The sequence below is a fragment of the Equus caballus genome, chromosome 19, assembly GCF_041296265.1.
Source record: "Equus caballus isolate H_3958 breed thoroughbred chromosome 19, TB-T2T, whole genome shotgun sequence".
In the NCBI taxonomy this organism is placed as follows: Eukaryota; Metazoa; Chordata; class Mammalia; order Perissodactyla; family Equidae; genus Equus; species Equus caballus.
In genome coordinates, this window is record NC_091702.1 from 66,502,306 (window position 1) to 66,525,108 (window position 22,803).

Consider the following 22,803-nt stretch of genomic DNA (forward strand, 5'->3'; position numbering starts at 1 on the left):
GGGATTACTAGGTCAAAAGCTGTGACGCGTTTAGGATTCTTGCTATATGTTGCTAGAAGTAGCGCATCAATTTCAATGCCACTGACAACTTGAAGTTCACACGTATCTTGCTGGTCTTCCCAGCCTTTTCCTTGACTTGATGTATTTGTGTGGCTAATATCATGGTGGAGTCTATAATTTTGGAAAAGTTCAACTCGTATTCCTTATTTATCCCCTGTATACCGAGAAGTTTTCTGCAAGTGAATATTTTAAAGATGACGTATTGCTCACTCTCAAACTAAAATGAAATACATTTGTATAACCTTTCTAGTATTTAAAAATAATAAATGACTTCCCTGACTTCTCTTTCTTACTTTTCCCCTGTGTGTGGTACGATTTTCTCCTTCCTTGTTGTTACAAAGATATTTATAGCATCTCCAAGCAATTAACACTGAAGACTTTAAAAATCTAAGCCTCGCATTTCCTAAATGAGATTACAGATCCTGTAGAACGTTGGTGAAAATGGCCATCTAAGTTTGTCATTTAGCTGTTATATTCATCCTATGTATTTAAGTAATAATTAGTTAAAAAAAAAGGGGGGGAGGAAATTAATGTGACTTCTGCATTTGGCGCTGAGGAGTCTAAATTAAGACTCCAGACTAAATTGTGGCAATCAAATGATGAGAAACTTGAAGGCTAAACAATGTCTTATGCTTATCTTGAATTTTTCAAAGCACACAGTAGGTACTTAATAGGTTCTCATTAAATGAAATGAAATTTTCAGTTTTGAGCAAGCTCTCATGATTCCAGTCAGTAGGAAGAAATGTCAGATGTGGTCTGAAGGCTGGGTCTATCTACGGGAAGAATAAACATCTGCCCTCAAGGTGAGAACTCATAGGAAAAGATCCTCCTAGCATTTATCATCAGCTACAATGTGTCCATCTTCTTTAAGAAGTTACCAGCTTCTTTTGTATTCACTCTGCTTGTTAGGGGGCAGCTGATGACCACCATTACAGAAAATTGAGCCGAAACTCTGAAGTCCTGTGGTTTGTCTAAGGTCGTGTAAGTGAGAGCAGAATTAGGACCACCTCTCAGATTCTTATCCTCACACGGGGGTTTTCCAAACAATTGCCCTTTGGAGTAGATGATGCTTGCTCTGCTGCCCTTGCAGAAAGTCACCCCAGAAGATTAATATGCCAAGGCAGAAGGAAAGCTGTTCAGTTTCGTTTACCTCGGGGTGGAGGACCTAAAAATGGCAAAATGCAGTTTAAAAAAGAAAAATTTAGTCTTACTTTTCCTTGTGAAATAAATGGCAATTTTCTTTACTCGTGAGCTAGTGAAAGCTTTGAAGAATGCCATGTCAAAAACGAACAGGCCTGGGGCCAGCCCAGTGGTGCAGCGGTTAAGGTTAAGTCCGCAGGTTCTGCTTCAGCGGCCGGGGGTTCACCCGCCCAGATCCCGAGTGTGGTACACACCGCTTACCAAGCCATGCTGTGGCAGGCATCCCACATATAAAATAGAGGAAGGTGGGCACGGATGTTACCTCAGGGCCAGTCTTCCTCAGCAAAAAGAGGAGGATTGGCGGCAGATGTTAGCTCAGGGCTAATCTTCCTCAAAAAAGAAAAAACACCCAAAAAACCAGCCTACATACACCAGTATACCAGCTATTCTTCTGGAGGGAAGTAAAATTCACTTGCTGATCTCTTATTTGGCTCTCAGTGTACTATATTATAGCCCCTCATATTATGTCAAAACAAAACCAATAAGAAACAGACCAAAAAACCCCCAAAAACCCGCTTGCTCTTTACTGTGTGTCTCTGACAATGTTTTGGACTTTCCTCAGTGAATGTTTCTTGTTCATGAGGTGGTCATCTACTGTGAGGATTAGTGAACAGAAACCTCATCAAGTTGGGGTTGGGAGGATAGAAGGGGGAGCTCTCGGGCCCTGTGTGGACAGCAGAGCCCAACAGGAAGAAGAGGGACTTCCTCTTCTTGCCCAGCAACAGCTCAGCCGGCGAGAGGCGGTCACCACTCAGCCAGTGAAGGGCCACCCCACCTGGAGCTCTTGTTGACAGCAGCACTCGCAACTCCCTCTCCCCTCTGCAGACGTCTCTCCTCCCTTGCTGCCGAGCTGCTTGCTTGTAGCCCACCGTGGTTGCAATTCTTTACTGATCCCGAATAAGCCCATGTTTTGCTGAAGAAATAACCGGTTGTTAATTTGTCTAAGGACGATACTTCTGTGTGTATTGCAGCAGCAAAGGGGTTCAGACCTGAGAGCCAGATGCCCTCCTCATTTTATAGGTGTGAACCCTGATCCTAGGAAGGTGACAGGACTTGTTAAAACCGTTGACGGGGACGTTTGTTCCATGTGGTCCTTTTCTATCCTGGAATGGAGTCCTTCACCCACCCCAAGCGAGGGGATCGTCAACAACAAGTTCAAGTATTTGGAGGAAGCAAAGACATGAAGACCTTTTAAGAAAACATGCTGCTGAGAGGCGAAAGAAGCCTCATTTTAGAAGGGCCAGTCCTGAACTACAAACTTCTCTTCCTTTTTTCCCTTTCCAGCCAGAACTACAGATCGCTGGCAAGGACCTGAAGACAATCCAGAATAGGAGGACAGGGCAGCTAATGGCAAAAAGGGGAGGCAAGTTCTTTCCTTTGGCTTCAGGGTAGTAATTTGAAAAGAACACAGCCCTGCAGGATCGTGAAGTCTTGTTGTTCTTTGCTTCTGCTGGGTTTCTGATTCACTTAATTACTATACAGGTACATCAAGATTTGGCATTTTTCTTGAAAACATCTTGTAAATTTTAAATAAGTTATAGAATTAGAAGTTGAAAAATTCACAAGTAAAATTTTCTAAAAATCTGTCAGGCTTAGTAGATCTTCTGATAGTTTTCAAAACTAGATTGCTCTATTTATATAAAATAGTGAGATAAATTATATGCCGACTAACTGATAACATGTTAGGACCTTGGAACAAAAACCATGCCTCACTAGTAAATGTCTGGTTAATTCCAACAAAATATGCTTCTAAAGCCAAGTAAGATCATTGGAAATACTATATAAATACGTGAGATCAAAGTCTTCCCCAAAACATGAAACATATGTAAAATGCTGCCAGTATGGTATGCATGTTTCTATTTCAATGTAACTTCCCTTGCTTTGGTATTATTTGAAAAATTTAGCCATTACGTTTTTGTTGTTGTTGTTCCAATCCAAAAGATAAGTGAAAATTTAGGTATGGACTAATTTTATTCCAATCTAGAGTTGATGAATTATGCCAACTTTTGTGACCAGGTATCATGTGAAGTATTTGTGTGGAATATTAAGCAAGAGAAAGAAAGAAAGGAATGCTTTGTATTAGCCGGGATTCTCCAGGGAAACAGAACATGTGTATGTGAAGAGGTTTGCTTTGCAGAATTGGTTCATTTGATTACGGAGGCTGAGAAGTCCCGCCATCTGCCATCTGCAAGTCGGACCCAGGAGAGCCAGTGGTGTATTCAGTCCAAATGCAAAGGTCTGGGTTCCAGGGGAACTGACGGTGCAATTCTGTCTGAGGCAGGAGAATACCAGTGTCCGGCTCATGCAGTCAGGCAGAAGGGGCGAATTCTGCCTTCCTCTGCTTTTGTATCTTCAGGCCTTCAGCGGACTGGGTGAGGCCCGCCTGCACTGGGGAGGGAAAGCTGCTTTACTGAGGCCACTGACTCAAATGCTAACCTCATCCAGAAGCATCCTCTCAGACACACCCACAAAAAATGTTACCTAAATATCTGGGCACCGCATGATGCCGTCAAGTGGTCACATGAAATGAACTGTCACAAAGCCACTCCTTTCCAACTTGCCTCCCATATTCATCTCCTTAAACCATATTTAATACCAAAATAAAGACAATTGCAGAAGAGGAGCTGAAGTCCTTGGGTGATGCTGACTCTTCTCCTTGATATCCTGTTACTTAAATACTATGATGTAAAAATAATGCTCACCTATGTCAATAAAAATTGACTATAATATGAAGCCAATACAGCTATGTTACACGAGAGGGAATAAGGGTGGAAAGAAAACATTATACTAAGGGTATTATGCTAAGCGAAATGAGTCAGATGGAGAAAACCAAATACAGTATGATCTCACTCATATGTGGAAGATAAAAGAAAATCAACAATAATAGACAAACACATAGACACAGAAAATGGGTTGGTGGTCACCAGAGGGCAAGGGAGGAGGGGGAAAGGGGAAAAGGGCACATGTGTACAGCGACGGATGGCAATTAGACTTTGGGTGGTGAACATGACGTAGTCTACACAGAAGTTGAAATATAATGATGTACACCTGAAATTTATGTTATAAACAAATCTTACTTCAATAAAAATAAATAAATAAGTGAAAACAATAGGAAATACTGTTTATTAATACTGCTTCATAAGGAGTGAATACTTCATGACCGTGAAGTCTTCGTTTCTGCCAGTCACGGGGTCATAGCTGGTAGTTTTAACTACCTTCTTCCACTACCCATTCCGTATTCCCTTTTGCCTTCAGCAAGCACTTCAGCTTGCTGAAAAAAAGTCGTTTATCTTTTCCTGCTGGGATGACCCAAACCTTCATTCCAGAAGGGTCTGGGCCATTAGTACTGCTGCTTTGACTGGGCTACTGTAGTTTTCCATTTCCTCATTTTTGGAACGGAGGGTGTCATAATTTATTCCAGCTTTTGGTTCTTCTCATTGTGGCCAATAGTCTTTCCATGTGTAAGTACTTTGATTCTATCAAAGGTGTCATTTTTATCTTTTTGCTGTTCTGCGACATGTACCTGTGTATTCCATTGGCACTTAATCCTTCTGGCTGACCACAAAGCCCCATGAGGTTTTATGGAGTACCTGCAGAACGGAGACTCCAGCCCATCTATGCCTTGTGAAGATACACAGTGCTGTTAGCACTGAATGCCAGGGGTGGATAAATATCCGTTCTAAGTATATGGGTAGCTCAAATCTTATGTAAACTCTTACACTGGTTACTCCACTAAAAGGAAATAAAATTCATTTGCTGGATTCTTATTTGACTCCAAGCTTACTATGTTATAGATCCTCATGGTGTTTTAAAACAAAACAAAAACAAATACTAAAAACTATTCAGTTCAACCGAGCACCTTAGTTAGGTGTTGGCTGCCTGGGCCTGAGTGGAGAAGAGAAACAGGTGGCAATCTAGAAAAAGCCAGATAGCTCCTCCCTGTCACTGGAGTGCAGGGAACATCCCTGAACACTGCATGGCACAGCCAGCTCTGCTTCCTGCTTTGGCTGCTTGTCTGTCCTCATTATTGTCCCTTCCTTTCTTTCCTTAGAGAGCTCTCCTGCTGCTCATTTTCCGAGGAGATACTTGCAGAAGGAATCTTAAATCTTATCTCTGGGTTTCCTGAATCTTTTAATGAGCTCTCCCCAGGAGGTGACATTTTATTTGTGAGAGACCACAGGGCCCCTCAGTGCCAGGCAGCTGGGTCTCAGGTCAGTCTTTATGAAGGTCACTGTGCACAGAGCACAGAGCACTGGACCAGCAGCCGAGGGAAGGGTTGGCAGCCTTTCACACATGGAGAGAGAACCTAGAAGAAAAACCACACCGATTCATAACAGCCGTTAAACAAGTTACTGGTTGTGAGATGCTTAGAATAGTTCCTGCTACACAGTGAGTGTTTGAGAAAAGTGAAACAAGTCAATTTAGATGAGACAAGTTGGGTGGCTGGGGTCTGAGTTGCAAAGAGGCTTTAGGGATGTGTAGTGGGTTGAACAGTGTCCCCCTAAAATTCATGTCTACCCAGAACCTCAAAATGTGATTTTATTTGGAATAAGGGTCTTTGCAGATGTAATTAAGGTAAGGATTGAGATGAAGCCATCCCAATTAGTGTGGGCCCTAAATCCAACAAAAAGTATAAGAGGGAAAAGAGGAGAAACAGAGGGAGAAAGGAGTGTGGGACAGAGGCAGAGGTTAGAGCGATGCTTCAACAGGCCAAGGAGCGCAAGGAAATGCCAGCAACCGCCGGGAGCCAGGAGAGAGGCGGGAATGTCTCCCAGAGCCTCCAGAAGGAGCCAGCTCTGCCCGCACCCTGATTTTGACCTTTGGCCTGCAGAACTGAGAGCGTGATCTTCTGTTGTTCTAAGCCGCCCAGTTTGTAGAACTTTGTTGTGGCAGCCGTAGAAAACGAACACAGATTTCTGTCTTAAGTCTATGCAAATTCTGTGCTTGTTAGGTCGTAGAAAAATACAAAGAAATTTTGTTCTGGAAGAGTGGGTTGAAAGAGTGTGTCTGTCTACAAATATTCTTGCGACCTGAGTCCAGACAGACTTGTGGATGCAGAGAATATGCAGTGAACACGTACTTCAGTCTAGTATTAGAGGCATTTTGGGTTTTCTTCCAACCCACATATTTCTCTGAAAGCAACCTTCATGAACCCTGACAGCCATATTTATAATGTGTGACACTGCTTTCTCCCACAGCCACAGCTGTTTGTCCCTCAGGGCAAGCGACCGCTGACTTCTTAGGCTAGCTGAAGTCTTTCTCACAGTGCTTTGGAACTGGCATTCAAAGGCAGGGGTCAGTTTTTGCTGGTTACTTAACTGAAGGATATATCAAGGTGAGAGGACTCAGTGGACCACATGAGAACCTGCAAAGAGAAAAAGAAAAAAGCAGATATAGAGATAGAGACAGGATCAGAGAACCAAGAGACAGGGACGGAGAGATGACCTGCCTGGGTTTCTAGTTGAAACCCCCGAGGCTCCTCATAATGGATTCACTACCAGTGGGAGGCAGTTAGAGGCCGGCGGGTAAGGTGGGGGCTCTGGAGCCAGGCCGCCTTGGGTGAGTGACTTGACCTGTCAGGTTCCTCACGGTAGCTGGAACTCATCACAGTACCTCCATGAGAGAGTTGTTCCCTGGATTAAACGTAAAAGCGTTTCGGATGAGTTCAGGGAACTCGAGGGCATTGATGGGAAGTGCTTAGGAGAGAACGTCACATGTGCCCAGGAGGGGTTGGCTGTTGCTGTTATTACCTCGTCTCCCCAAGGTGGGTTTTGAAACATGTCATTCTTCTGTCACCATCCATGCTTATTAGTGAGCAGCACGTTGAAGCTGCTCTTCCGTATGTGTTTTTACTTTTAGCTTGGCAGTAGATCAGCTCACCGTGACAGAGAGTAAACATCAGCCACAGCACACGAAGGTCATTTTTCCCCTTCCTGACAATATTTTAAGTCAATAAGCATCCTAAAACACAAAGTAAATAAGAGTAAAATGCTGCTTCACTTCTGGGTATATTTGCTGTGAGTGTGTTCGCTCACACCTCGCTGTTCTCTTTCTGTGTGCTCAGCCAGCACAGTCTTACTTTATTCCATCAATGTGTGAGGCAAGTCATAGTGCCTACTCTAGTTTAAGCAGAAATACTGGGTGAGAAAAGACAAAAGGGTTATTTTAAATGCTTGTTCTTCTGCGAGGTAAGCAAGAGTTTGAGCTCGTCGGCTAGGGAGGAAGGCAGATTCCCATGAGGCAGAGAGTTGCACACCCGTTTAGGTATGTATGTGGACAGATTTCGGCCCTTTGGGTCAGGTTCAGATAAAGAAGAGTTTAGTGCTTTGCATATTAAAGAAACAACAATCCTTAGTTTCTCCCTAAGTCAATGCTGGGGATCCAAAAACTGAGATGTTGGAGAAATCCTGGAACAGAAAGGTATGGACCCACATTACGCTGGTCGGCCCTGAAGAGAAACTGCTAGAGATGGTGGGATGGCTGAGAGGCTTTGGGGCAGTGACATAGCTATTCTATTTTAAATTATTGCCTTTTCGGTTGGTTGTAAATCCTACTCGTTATCCCCAAATCTTCAGTAAAATCTGTTATGCACTGGTATTCAGGCGCCGGATTGAGCTGGTTAGAGCCAAACAATTATGGCAGCTGCACAGGCTACACAGGAAGCCGTCTTGACACAAATGTTGTGTGAGAGCCTTTCCATTTGGTGTAAAAGCTGAAGACATCAGGCACATCTGTGTTTTGGCTGTTTTTTAGGACTTTTTTTGAAACTTGTCTGTCCTTTAGAAACACCAGGCAGAAAAGAGCACTCTTAAATTGTCCAGTAGCCCATTTACTGGTGGCAGTCTGGACTGTGCTTTACTTAAGGAAAACAAGAAACCAGTCGTCCCTGGTCCCAGTGATAACCGTAGCAACTCGAAGAGGACTAAGGACCACTTCTGCAAACTCTCACCTCTCCACCAGCACAATGGGGCGAACATTACCGCGCTGACTGTTACTATGAGCTTCGTGAAGGAAAGACGGAGACCTGGTCAAAAAATACAGATGCCAATATCAGCGTCTGGAGGTTATAGTAAATTGGTCTCCCTCTCTTCTGATCTACATGTTAGGGAAATAAAATTGCCCTTCAAAAGCATTTATGTTTTTTCAGAAAAGTTATTACTGAAAAGCATACAGAATAGTGTAACAAACCCCCAAGGACCCCATCACCAATTTCGACAATCTTGTTTCATCTTTACTCCATTTTCTTCCTCCTTTTTAACTTCATCATTTCATTCATAAATAGTTTAGTCTGTGTCTCTAAAAGGCAATGATTCTTATTTTATATATAGCCACAATATAATGATCACACCTAAAAATAATTGATAATAATTCCTTAATATCGTCAAATAGTCCATTAGTATTCAAACTTCACTGACTGTCTCATAATGTTTATTATTTAAAAATTTTTAACATTTGTTTTCATCAGGACCCAACAGAGGCCACACTGCCCTTCCCTCCTTTCTTTCCACGTAATTCATTTGTTGAGGACCTGGGGCATTTGCCCCGAAGCTTCCCTCCTTCTAGACTTTGTTGATTGCATCCCTGTTGTGTTGTTCAATAGATTCTTCTCTCCTGTGTTTCCTATTGGTGGCAGTTAAATCTTGAAGCTTGATATGATGTACTTTCACCTTTTTTTTCCCTTTTCAAAATTACTTTGTAAGTAATAGTGTGTAATTTCTTCAGGAGGCAAAAAAAATGTCTGATTGTTTTTCTTCCTGTTAAAAGCAACCATTGATGACCACTGCCTAGTCATTTTTAGGGATCAGCAAAATGGTAAATTTCACACTATTATTTTCTAGAGGGAGAAACTTACCCTGACTGTTTGGTTAGTCTAAGGTAGTTCATCCGGGAAAGACAGGCTAAATGCTTGATTCTTTCCTTTACTAGTTCTTAGCATTATGAGTTAACCTCCCTACTATCTCCCAAAGGTGACCATTGTCCTGTAGTATTATTTATGATAATATTATAATTATTATTAAGTATTCATTATTTATTATTATTTAATATTTTACTCATAAATTCAAGCATATTTGGTATGTTTCGATTCATCGCAGTTATTTTTCTCATGAAAGTGGCTCTTCTTACCCAAAGGAAGCCTCTTCAAGTTGGCTCTGAGTTCTTTTTGTTAGCCGTTTTCTAACAGGATAACACGTCTCAGGGTTATTTAATGTATTTTCTGACTCAGAACTACAAGCAGCCGTTTCTCAAATGGCATGTCAAGACCAAGATGAAGGTGTAGGGGTGCTCCTTGCTACTTGTTTCCAGGTCTGTTCAATGGACAGTTAGGACTTTTTAAAAAGATAAACACGTCATGAATTCATTCTGATATTCACAATTAAATATTTATGGATATTTACTTTACCTCATTGATTCTACATTCACATCTCCTTTATCCCGCACGGGAAATCTCAGTTCTCAGAAGTACCAGCGTAATTATTTCTTTCTTCTACCACATGCAGACAACGGCGCCAGAATACGAACACCACCATCAGCCACTGTGCTCCGGAGGTTATTGTTCTAAACTGCAAATCTGATCAGGTCATACCTCTGTCTAAACTCCTTGTTGCTCTCCCACCTCCTGAAGAACAAAACCCCAGCAGGTTAACACGCCATAAAAGGCACTCTGTGGGGCCGGCCCCGTGGCCCAGTGGTTAAGTTCGTTCGCTCCGCTGCGGCGGCCCAGGGTTTTGCTGGTTTGGATCCTGGGCGCAGACATGGCACAGCTTGTCAGGCCACGTTGAGGCGGCGTCCCACATCCCACAACTAGAAGGACCTGCAACTAAGATATACAACTGTGTACAGGGGGATTTGGGGAGATAAAGGAGAAAAAGAAAATACTGGCAACAGTTGTTAGCTCAGGTGCCAATGTTTAAAAAAAAAAAAAAAGGCACTCTGTGATCTGCCCCTATACCATTGAAATGCCGTGTTCCACTTTCCCATCCTACTGAACTCTGAGTCATCCACCCAAGTCCAGATCAGAAGCTTTTTTATGCTGCATTCCCCCTATCCCGGCGCAAATGGCCATTCTTTCTCTGTGTTCTTCTCTGCCTCGTATAGGCTCTTATTGGTGCATTGACCAAACTGAATTCTAATTATTTACATATATATGTGTTCTCTATTAGATTGTGCACATCCTGATGGCAAGGCCCATTCAATTTTGTACTCCCAGCATCTAAGTTAAGTCCATGAGAAATAGAAGGTGCTTGATAAGTACTTGTTTAACTGAGCTGATTTAGTATAACTGAAGAGGTGCAAAATCTAGCAATTTTGCTTTCTGATGTTTAAGAAACTCTCTCTGCAGTTATTTTAAGAAATTTATTTTCTGCTGGTAATATCACATTGCTAGGAATTAAACAGAGACACAGAGAAATTATTTGCAAAGGCAAACTTGCTCTTGTATCTTTCAGGACTAAGGTGAATACAATGATAATGGTAACAATAATGTCTGTGGACACCAGCAAACCTCTGAGCAGGGACCCAGGAGTCCTCTCTCGAATGTTAACAGGCAGGATGCTGGAGGGTCTTCAGTGTCTGTGTGTTGCCCAGTAGTAGATTGCATTTGTGATATTCCCCCTAATCAGGCTCAGTTCTGCTCCACAGAGGACAAAAGCAGAGAATAAAGTTATTCTATGATATCCTTTTCTAACAGATTTTTTTTTTTTTTTTAAAGATTGGCACCTGAGCTGACAACCGTTGCCAATCTTTTTTTTTTCCTCTGCTTTTTTTCTCCCCGAATCCCCCCGGTACAGAGTTGTGTATTTTAGTTGTGGGTCCCTCTAGTTGTGGCATGTGGGACGCTGCCTCAGTGTAGCTGGACCAGCGGTGCCGTGTCCGTGCCCAGGATCTGAACCAGTGAAATCCTGGGCTGCTGAAGGGGAGCGCATGAACTTAACCACTCTGCCCCAGGGCTGGCCCCTCTAACAGTTTTAAACATTGGCTTTTCACAGTCACCAGGGAAATGCAAATGAAAACTACACTATACACCCACTAGAATAGCCAAAATTAAAATGTTCATAGTTTCCACTGCTCCATGTCAAAGCACTCCTCGTTTGTTAATAATTGTGCTTCCTTTCTCCTCCTTTTCCTCTAATGGCCTCTACATAGATGCCATGCCAGTTCTCTCTCTCCACCCTCCTTCTTTCGTATTTCTCATTGTCATTTGGGGATTTCCGGATCATCTATTTGCAAGAGTATCCTGTAGGTGAGAAGGGGCCAGAAGAGCAATCCAGTCTAAGTGATTTTGATGTTTTTCTAATACAGTATCTCTCCTTTCTGTAGTTACAAAACCAACTGGCTTCCTCTAATCTAGTGTCTTCATGATTCTTTGTGAAGTCTTGCCTTTTTGCATTTATGGACCTAATGGTTCCAGCCCAGTCCTATTCCTGAACCCTCGTTAGCAGACAAAGGATATGGTTTCTGCATCCAGAGATATTGCTCATTACTCAGAGATAATTTAGGAAACAAACATTTTAGTGTGTGTGCTTTATGATATCTACCAGTACTGGGCTCCCTCTCCTCCCCTCTCTTCCTTTGTGTATCCTGGATGTTAACTGTTTTTGGCATCTGAAGTGAGCAGTTTTAGTTCATGAAGCCACAGCAGTGCTGTAGGTGTTTCTGAGAAGAAAAGGATGCCCAGAAGAGTCCTAGAAGTGACAGTTGTCAGAAATCGATAGTAAATATTCACTCCCCAAAGCATGGGGCCCCCTCATCAGTGAGAACTGCTGTGATCAAAGAGGGCAGTGTGCGATGGGAGAGTTGGAGGCAGAAGGTTTAGAATGCGCTTGGGTGAGGAGTAACATAGAGGTGGCAGGTTGAAGAAAATAGTCGTTCTAAAAGAGAGGGGGTATAGGAAACGGGACTTAGGAGCTGATGCAGGAGCCCTGTGAACCAAGTTAAGATCTGAAATTGAGGGGCGGCTTGGTGCCAGAAGCGGCATTTATTACAGCAGTTGAAGACGGAGCTCTCGAGCTGAGAAACTGGGAAAGCTGGCCCCTCCCTCACTTCAAAATGTCCTCCTTCTAACTGAGAAAAATCCTGCTCGTTCTAATGTGACCAGCAAAGTAATTCTGCACCTACAACATCCAAGAAAGCTAAACAAAAGGGCAAAAAAAAAAAGAACTGAAAATAGATTCAAAACTTCCCCGCAGACTAAGAACACTCGCTAGAACAATACTGCCCCGGAGCAGAGGAGAACGGTAACACAGCATCCCAACATGAATAAAGGAGGGAAAATCGGAAAGCAATTGCACTCAGAAAGGAAGACAATAAAATAATAACTAGGAGAACTCGGGGAAGACACGGCCAACAAAGGGAAGGTGATGGTCCGTCAAAAGGAGCATGTGAAATGGTAACGAGTAAAATTCAGGACAGAAATAGAAGAAACAGAAAGAATCATTTCATAAATAAAGACTAAATTATGAAGAGCAAAAGGGGAAATGAATACTACAGAAGGCACGACAGGACACAGAGTATACACATGGGAAAAGTGAGGAAAGTGAAAGAGAAATAAGCAGAAAGATTTTTTTAAAAGGAGAGAGACAATGAAAGTTCTAAAAGATAGGCAAAAGTGATCCAAAATATAAATAATGGGAGTTCTTCCAGTTGGAGAAATACCGAAAGAGTGGAGTTAAGCAAACATTAGAAAATGTTCTGAAATAAGACTTGAATTTGTATGTTAAAAGACACGTTCAAGACATGAGAAAACTGTCCCAGAATGATCAATACTGAGACATATCCTACAAACACATATCCCAGCAACTCTAGACCTATCCTACTAACACTAGTAGCAAACTTTGGGCATCTGGGCAAGAACATTGTGTCATTTCTAAGGGAAAGAAAACCAAGTTAGTGCAACTCAATCAGTTCGAACAGAAATGGAACAATACCGGTCAGACACTTAAGGAAAGCAAGTTTGAGCCGACTCAGGGAATACTGTCCTCGTTACACCTTACTGAAGCATCTCCTAGAGAATAAAATTCACCCACCCAAAAGACGATCAGGGAGACCTCAGCAAAAGGACTGGGGGTGAACATTGAACATATTTAACAATAGAACTAGGACTAAAACAAGAACGTAAGGGTCACCAAATAAAGTGTAAATATGAACGTTGTATTTACATAAACTTTCATTATGAAGGCTGTTATTTTAAAAATTACAGTTCTGTGATATTTTTTATTCTAGTGTTTGTCTTTATAATTAGACTTTTATATAACACCCTCAGGACCTCCTTTCTTCAGACGGTATCTATTGATTCCTACTGTAAGCATCAAGTGAATTAGCTTGTAGCTCCTTCCTCCTCTCTTTTCTCCATAGCTTTCCCTACCCAATTTTAGTTAACAATATCATCATTTGTTATGGGCTAAATTGTGTCCTCCCAAAATTCATGAGGTAGGTACATGCTTAGTTTTACAGGAAAATGCCATCTCCTTTTCCAGAATGGTTGCACCACTTTACGTTCCCACCAACAGTGTATGAGAGCTTCAGTTGTTTCGCCAACTTGCCAGCATATGGTGTTGACAGTCATTGTAAATTTAGCCATTCTGACGAGTATGTAGTGAGTGGTATCCCAACGTGGTTTTGGTTTGTGTTTCCCAATGACTAATGATGTCAAGCAAGTTTTCTGTATGTTCCCATTTCCCACGCCCCCCCCATGATTGAAGCTTATTCTTTAATACTAAATTGTCCAAACCCTCAAAATCCTATTGGGATTATGACCAAAATTGCTTATACATTGATTTGGGAGGTGTCACAATTTTCCTATTTGGTCTTTCTCTCCTCCTTCCGTTACTCAAAGCTTTTGTCTCAGGAAGCATTTATATTTTATTTCATATAGGTTCCAAGCTAGTGTTGTTAGGATTATTCCTAGATGTTTTATGTATTTATGGGTATTATAAACAAGATATCTTTTTAAAAAGTTTTCTCTGTTTATTGATACTACCTAGGAAAGATTGATTTGTAGATGTTTATTCTGTATCCTGCAACATTATTGAACTTTCTTGTAAGTTATAATAGTTCATCAGGTCTAGTTATAATCATATCACATTGATTAAGTCTTTTTCAAACATATATATCTTCTTTTCCTTCTGCTTTTTTATTGTACTATCCAGAACAGTGGTTCTCAAGCTGGGTGATTTTGCCTCCCAAGAGACATTTAGCAATTTCTGGAATCCGTTTTGATTGTCATAACTGGAGGAGGTACTATCTAGTAGGTAGAAGCCAAGGATGCTGCTAGACATCTTACAACGCATAGGACAACTCCCCACAACAAAGAGTCGTCTGGCTCAAAACGTCAATGGTGCTGAGGTTGAGAAACCCTGCTTGAGGACTTCCAGAGAAGCACTGAGCAGTGCTGAGGAGAAAGCAAGCTTGTTTTACGCCTCACTTTAATGTGAAAGTCTAACATATTAATAAGTATAAAATTGGATATAAATTAGCAATTATGAAGTGGGAATTTATTCAAGCATGTTTTCTTAACCAGTTAATTCTCCAGTGGTGACAAGCTCACCATGACAGTGATTCTCAAGAAGGATGAGTTGTAGAAAAGGCATGAAGAGGTAGGTAAAGAAGTCAACTATGTGGCTGACTGGGGCATGCCCCTCCTCACTACAGTTACTTAAAGTGCTGCACAAGGTTAGTTAGCGTCAGCCAGGCTCCATTGGACCTGCATAGAGAAGACTGTGCCCTTATATTTTGCTATTAAAACAATGACATTGTTCCCAGAGAAGGTCTTCTTTGGGTTGTAGTCTTCTGTGAGCTTAACGTATGTCTGAATAGGTCTATTTTGCTATAACTGTTATTAATTTTTCCCCTCAGCTTTCTGAAGATGTTTTTTCCATTTTCTCTTTCATCTAAAATTAACGAGAAATCTGTTAATGTCAGTTTTCATTCTTTCTAAGTGATGTCTTTCATGGGGAGCTGTTTCATCCTTGATGCTCTAAAATTTCGCAATGGTTCTTTCTCAATTTCTCTCTCCTCCTGGAGCTCTAGGTAGATCTCTCATTGGAACTCCATGTCTTAACATTTTAAATACCGTTTCTTTATTCCTTTGCCTGAGAATTTCTTAGCCACTTCTAGATCACTTGTTTGACTAGCTGTGTTTAAATATTTAGCCCATTTGCTAACCTGAATTTTTTCCAAGATACCTGATTCCTTCTTATGACCACTTTCTCTTGTTTCAAAAAACATCCTCTGTTCTGTGTAAAATTAAAAGTTTTACGATGGTCTCAGTTTCAGTGGTCTGTTTTCTTATTGTAGGTGCTTCTGTTATGTATTGGCTTTCCTCAAGTTTGGGAGGTGGCTCTGTTACACAAACTAACAGAACACAGAGTCTGAGCAGGTGCTGCTCCACATACTGTATATATTTACTTTGTCCTCTTGTTAACCTTATGAACTAAGTACTATTAACTCCACTTTACCCATGACTAAACTGAGTCACTGAGTGAGGTCAAAACTTCCAGGCCATGGAGCTGGTAAGTTTTGGATCCAGGACACAACCCTACAGAGCATCTGATCTTCCCAGGCGGTACTGCCCACACGAGGCCCTGGGGTCTGACCCAAGTTTGCATGCTCATTGTTTGCTCTGGAAAACAACTACCCCAATAGCTGCTGGTTGGCCCACGATGGAGGGGTAGGGGCGTCCACATGCTTGTCTGCAGCCTCTTGGTTGTCTGTGTCCTCCTGCTCCCTAGGCTGATGAAAGGGCATCTGGGTTGCAGCTGCCTGTCCACTGTATCTCTTTCAGGTGGAAGTCACACTTTCTAGACCGAGAGCTTTCATTTTCAAGTTTATCTTTGCATTTAATCGGAATAAAACCCTACTATTTTGTAAACTTAAAATATGTGCATGAGTTGTAGGGGAGGGGTGTATTAGTGAGACCTAAGGTTTACTACTTAATTTCTACTATATCCACATGGACTGAACCTACCAAATCCTGACTCTGCATCTGGGCGTGGCTGGGACTGTGGGAGAAGGCTTTTTGGTTTTTAAAGTCTGACACACCCACCGTGCCTCAGGAAGCTTTCACCAAACTTACATTGATGGAGCTAACCCTCCTGGTGCTCCAACAGCAATCTCTTTACACATAATTATAATGCAAAACAGCTTTATTTGTATGCAAAACAATGATTAGGATACTAGACGAAAAGGCAGGCCATCTTCTGTCAGACGGAGAAGAGAAGATTCTTAAGTAGCTGACGTTGGGTCGTACTACCACAGGAAGACCCCTGTGCTGTCCTCAGGCATTAAGCCTCTTTGGCCGAGGCTTCAGGAGTCTTTTCAGATGGATTTTCCTTCTGGGCCAGCTTTTCTAATTCCTTCTGATAGCCAACCTGGTTTTCCAGATAGCGTATGTTTCTCTTTTGTTTATCCAGAAACTTTCCCAGGAAGCGTGAGAGCTACAGAAATAAAACAGGGAAGGGCTCATTAAGGATCTTGTCTGCCACAGGAGGCAATCTAAGATCTCGCTACCCAAATTATGGCCCACGAACCAGCAGTCCTGGGAGCTTGTCAGAAACACAGACTCTCAAGTCCTGCAGCAGACTTACTAAATCAGGATCTGCATTTTAAGAAGGGCCTGGGCGATTCATATGCATACTGAAGTTCAAGGAGCACTGATTCAAGACTCCAGGTGAATACAAATATCCACTTTCAGTGAGTATGAGCATTAGGGCATCTCATCAAAAGTACATAATTTAAGTAATAAGCTACTACTGCAATGGTTTCCACCCTGTTGATTTGAATCACATGGAGGTTGAGTAGGCGCCCAGACCCCATTCCCAAAAACTTAGATTGAAGTGCTCTGGCATAATGCTCAGGCATCTATACCTCTTCAGAGCTCCTCAATGAGTCCAATACGCATCTACAGTTGATAACTTTTGTACTAGGGCATTTTCTTCACTTTGACTTTCTGAGAAGCAAGGGAGTTGGTGAGAAAGAAGTTACCACTGCAAGGGAGAGTGTTCGCCATTAACCAGGAAGACTTCAGAGAATTCTATAGGATACTACGTCACCGGTAACACTCACTTTTGCAGGGACAGTCTAGGACTGTGGTTCTCAAAGTGTAACCCCTGGCTGGCAGCATCATTACCTGTGAGCTTGTTAGAAATGCAAATTCTCGGCCACCACATCAAACCAATTGAGTTAGAACTCAGACTGGGGGCGGGGCCCAGCAGGTTGTTTCAGTAAGCCCTCCAGGTGATTCTGCTGCCCGTGAAAATGTGAGCACTTCTGGTCTAGGAGATTTACAAGCCACCAACAGAAGTTATTTGATTATCCAGAGTGCACTATTCCTGGAAAGTCTTCTCTACCTTGTGTTGAGTTACGTTCCTCCTTACCAGGGCACCTACTCCTCCCACCTCTAACCTTCTCCCAGAAATAAGTTCATACACTTCATGGCGGTGGGGGGGGGTGGGTCGTGGAATCAAGCACCTGGTAGATGATCTAATGCCTTGGACCCATTTCTCAGAAGCAAGTCATAATCCAGAAGTGGAAGATGACCCTGCTTTCAGAACCAGTGAACTACTTACATCAGTTTCATGATTCTCAGAAGCCAAGGTCTTCAGGTCTTGCAGGAGCTTGTTTAATGTGTTCTCCAACTCCAGAGCAGACTCCAGAGCTTGGAGTCCAGTTCCCCAGTTGTCTATATCAGGCCTCTGTTGGAGAGGAACAGGAGAGTCACTTTCCCACCTCAGGCACAGTTTTATTTCTTCCTGTTTTCTGTGTAGGATTATGATTAGGTTTGCAGAGGCCAATAGTTTCCAAGCTTTGTGGCACAATGGAATCAGTGGAGAGTCTTAAAAATACTGTCTGGCTTTCAACTGCAGACATTCTGACCTAATTGGCACAGATGCAAGCTCAGCATCAGGATTTTTAAATGCTCCCCAGATGACTTTAATGTGCCACAAAGCATGGGTACACTAGCACAGTTGTATGCACTATTCTATTAGATTTGGAATTTCACGGTCATCGTTCAGTTCTGTTACAACTAGACGTTCAGTTTCTCTTTATAAAGCTGGAGTTAAAAGAACCTCTCAGATAAGTAGGGATGTTGCTAGATGTAATACCCCCAACTAAGGTTCAGATTGCTCTTTTGGAGTGTCTATCCCAGCAAAAGAGTTTTACTGCATTGAAGAGACAGCCATATTAAATACCTGGACGTGCTCCGAATTAGACCAAAGCTCTGGTATAAGGATGCTCACAGCTCTGGGAAGAGGCCATTAGAGCAGTGCTTCTCAAAGTCTGCAGAGCATTGGAATCATCTGGAGAGCTTGTGAAGGGACAGCTCCCGGGGCCCCACCCCTGGAGAATCAGATTCAGTTAGTCTGGGTGGGGTCCATGAATTTGTGTTTCTAACGAGTTCTCAGGTGATGCTAGTTTTGCTGGTCCAGAGACCACACTTTGTGTGGCTCATTGAGAGAAGCCAAACAGGCACTTAGTGGCTAAGATTTACTCAAAATGAGATGAGGAGGCTACAAAGAAGACACAAGCTTGGCCTCAAAGTCAGTTGCTATAATCCCCTGTAGGAACATGAGTAACCTAACAAGTTAGGTAGCAACTAATAATTCAGCTCTCTAGACCCAGCGAAGTCCCCGTGGAGGTCACCGTAAAGTTCCATAGTCACCTGGATCACGGGAAGGCAGATTTTACTCTCATGTTTCCTTAGATATTTTAGGAACTGCCTTGCGTGTGCCCTCTTCACCTCAGCCTGGTCCTCGAAGAATGTGGCAAAAGGAGGTTCTTTGGTCTCTCCATCGTAATAACAGGCCTGGAACGGGGTGAGAATGGGGGGACTGGAGTGAGAAAAGCTGATTTTCGTGACTGGAAATCTCATAGAAACTCACTCTGTTGTCACTGTGGTTGTCCTAAAGAGGACTTCTTTGTTCAGTCTTGGGTCCTTAGGTTGTCCTTTGACTTCCAGAAGGCCCTGCTGTCTTCTTGAACCCGGGTTACCCCAGAGAAGCTGCCCAGGTTCTAACACACTGGCGCCTAATCTCCAGCTATTATGGCCTCTTTAAGGGCCAGATTTGTGAACCTCACGTGCTAGCTCTTATGTCCAGTAATTATGGAGACACCTGGCAGAAGCCCAGCATAAATTGTGACATTTTAAAGTCAATCTATTTCATCAATCCTAACATCTACATTAACTCTAAAATAGCATATGGATGCAAAATTACTTATTCAGTCTGCCATCAGTGTTTGATGCCCATATAGTTTTGGGAACTCACGAGCAAGAGCTGTGATTCTCCCTATCATAGCCCATAGGTTACAATCACAGCTCTAAATCATTGAGCCACAGAGCAGCAAAATCCTGGCCTCTAAGTTGCTGTTTCACCTCGTCTCAAACCACAAACATGGCCATAACCTCCGTTACTAAGGACATAGAAGATACAGCATCACCCAGATCCCCCACAGTGGCTCAGGAACCCATACTGACCATAGATAAATAAGCATCACTGACATGCAGCTCATAAGATACTATATGATTAATAGCGACCCTACATTCTTCAGAGAGAAGGCTGCAGACCTGGGCTGCCATCTCAGCTTCAAGAAAAATCAGGCATAAAAGGGCTACCCACTGAAGTCAGGGACTTCTTAAATACTAGTGGGCATATGGCCAGCTCACTTCCATCCAGCTGAAGACAAGATGAAATTCCATCCAGCTGAGATTAACAGCTACTAATCTGCCAATGAGGACATTGTTTCTGCATGAAAGAACCAATCTGACCAGAGAAAAAGCTGAAAAAAATGCCAATCCTCCTAATTATCCAGGCTGTGTTCCATCTTCTCTCTCACGTTCTCTCTGACTGTGATTTGAGAAGGCTGATATATTTCCGGAATAGGGAAGTGTTAACAGAGTAGATGTACTACCTTTCCTTGTTCTCGTTCTTCCGTAACTCTTTATGGTACCTCATGCTAGGTCCTATGGGGAATCTAAGCAGAGTCACTAAAACACATTCTTTCCCTGGTAAAGGACATATCCCCCACCCCATAGGCCTCAACACATATAACGGCTCTTAAGACAGGACACGATGGGAGTTCTGAAAGGTCAAAAAGTATGTTTAGCTGAGGGCGTCAGGGCAGACTTCATTGATAAATTGGCCTTGGAAGGTGGGTAAGAATGCAGAGAAACGGATATGGAGGAGAGCCTTCTACCTGGAAAATAGGCACACCCAGGCTGCAGGGACCAGATGTAGCAGTGGTTCCTCCAAAATACAGTGAGACTGCTCCAGTCGGGAACCTTTGGCTCCTTCCTCAAATTGTGTCTGGAAAGTCTCTACCTGGCCCAGCATCCTCCTTCTTTACTTACCCTCCTCTGGGGTAGAGATTATTGTACTTATTTTGGTGTTCCCACAGCCCATAATCCAGTGTTTTGTAAATAATAGGTGCTGAATCAGCATCTATTAAGTAAAAATGTATTTTATGTGAGCAGCCCGGTAAGACTTCCCCATAAGTCTGGTGTATTCTTACTTTGAACACAAGCCACGTCTGGTTGACTGAAGTGGAACTGGCAGGTCACCAAAGTCTATCTCGACGAGGAAGCAAGGAGTGAGGGCGCTTCCTGAGGGAGAGCTCATCCCAAGAGAAGGAGCCCAGGATCCCAAGTTTGGCTCAGTCACAAAGATAAGATCATCAAAGGGAAGGGATCATTATGAAAAGTCCTGTTATTTGTCACTTTTGTTTCCTGACTCAAAACTGCTCTTGTCCTCAGTTGAATTCACGCCTTAGTCCCAAGTGGGCGTTTGAGTCCGTGCTTCTCAAACCGTAATCTGCATGTGAATCTCCTGGGGCTCTGGTTCAGATGCAGACTCTCCTTCACGGGGCCTGAGGTTCTGCCTTTCTAATGATTCCGCCAAATGCTGCTGGTTCATGGACCACATTTTGGGTAGCATGGGTTTAAGTACGTTCCTAAAGAGCCATCTCAGTAAAAATTCTGCAAGACATGGGGCACAATGGCACTTGGGGAACCCTCTGCTAGGAAAGGAGAATGGGCCGCCGCCGCTTCTCATGCACCCCTGCATGGCCTGGCCCGGCAGAGCTCCCCGGACCTCCACGGCAGCATCCTGGGGAGGCGGTGCTGGGCCCTTCACGATATCTAGCCGGTGAAAGTTAGAGCCGGGAGAGGAAAGAAAATGGTAGCTGACGAGATAGTTAACGGATGAGATAGTTCATTGGTTTTACTTATAGGATGTGTAAAATGTTACCTGCACTCCCAGAGGAATTTGGGGAACTTTTGAGAAGATTAGGGTCCTATATGAGCAGGTGGGGACAAGTGCCCACAAAGTCTGGATTATTACTGTTAATATGACCCCATCTACAAGATAGTAAATCTAGAAGATAAAGATTTTATTTAGTGGGGGATAATATGAGTTTGGATATTTCTGGATGATCTATAAGATCTTTTCATGTAAATATTCCATGATTCTATCATCCCTCTTGGCCAAAACACAGAACTGGATACATATGAAGAAAATGTTCCTGTTCTTGTGGGTTACATATTACTAAGAAATACTGCTATCTAATCACTTAAAAACAACCTCACCAACATATAGAAAAAGGAGAGGAAGGAAACGCACCATCAGCATCAGTAACCGTGTTAGTGTGGGAGCTTAACAGGGGATTTTTTTCTTTTTTCTATTTTCCATATTTTTCAAACTTTTATAATAATATATATGTACAGTCATATATTTTCATTTTGAAAAAGGTACCTAACAGACATCTTTCTAGAGAATTAGTACAATGCCTTTCCCCAAGGGAAGCTCCACATACTTATTTATGAACATACTGTTGTTTTCGAATTACAAATGTAATGCATGATCATTATAAAGTATCCCCAAATTAAAGAAATACGTAATGTAGAAAGTGAAAGCCCATGGGTAACGCTTTAGTTCCAACACATTTTTAAATCTAATTTGATCTTATTATGATGGATAACAATGGATGATCCATTATTATGATTTGGTCCACTGTTAAATTTTGGTAACCCAATGAACTGACTTTTGAATTATGGGATGTGATCAGACTGGCTATGTAACATCCATGCACCCTCTCCCCTGGAATGTGCTGGAAACACAAAGACACCTTTTTTTTTTTTTTTTAAATTATACAACCCCTCTTAAAAATATTTTTAGCCTAATCTGAACTTTCTGTCCTTACATGTTATTTCACCTCCTCGTCTCTCTAATGATTAAGGAAGAAATGAGGGGTTCTCTTTGGGACTTAATTCTAACCAAGAAATTCTTTTTGTTTGTTTTTTGCAGTTTTGTTGAGAAATAATTGACATACATCATTGTATAACTTTAAGGCGTGCAGCAGCACGATGGTTTGATTTACATGTATGGTGAAATGATCACAATAGGTTCAGCTAGCTTCCGTCATCTCATAGAAATACAATAAAAAGAAAAGAAAGAATAAAAAATAAAGAAAAAAAATTTTCTCCTTGTGATGCAAACTCTTAGGATTAGCTCTCTTAACAACTGTCCTCAACATCCCACAGCAGCGTTAGCCATG

General features: G+C 42.3%; 1 protein-coding gene across 1 annotated transcript; it reads right to left on the reverse strand.

The window, feature by feature from the left end:
- Positions 1 to 16,538: 16,538 nt before the first annotated feature.
- On the reverse strand, positions 16,539 to 21,173 carry LOC106781969 (soma ferritin-like). Its single transcript, XM_014732671.1, has 4 exons — positions 21,057 to 21,173; positions 18,917 to 19,060; positions 17,823 to 17,948; positions 16,539 to 16,691 (listed from the first exon to the last, which is right to left on the reverse strand). Exons 1-4 carry the CDS (start codon positions 21,171 to 21,173, stop codon positions 16,539 to 16,541), a joined length of 540 nt encoding a protein of 179 aa, XP_014588157.1.
- Between the last annotated feature and the right edge of the window lie 1,630 nt (positions 21,174 to 22,803).

Excerpts from the sequence above, each read along its gene's own strand:
- LOC106781969 (XM_014732671.1), bottom strand. The coding sequence starts at position 21,173 with ATGTGGTCCATGAACCAGCAGCATTTGGCGGAATCATTAGAAAGGCAG. Across the intron at positions 19,061-21,056 it reads AGATTCACATGCAGATTACG|GCCTGTTATTACGATGGAGA; the intron begins GTTTGAGAAGCA and ends ACCCCGTTCCAG. Across the intron at positions 16,692-17,822 it reads CTGAGAATCATGAAACTGAT|CTCTCACGCTTCCTGGGAAA; the intron begins GTAAGTAGTTCA and ends TTATTTCTGTAG.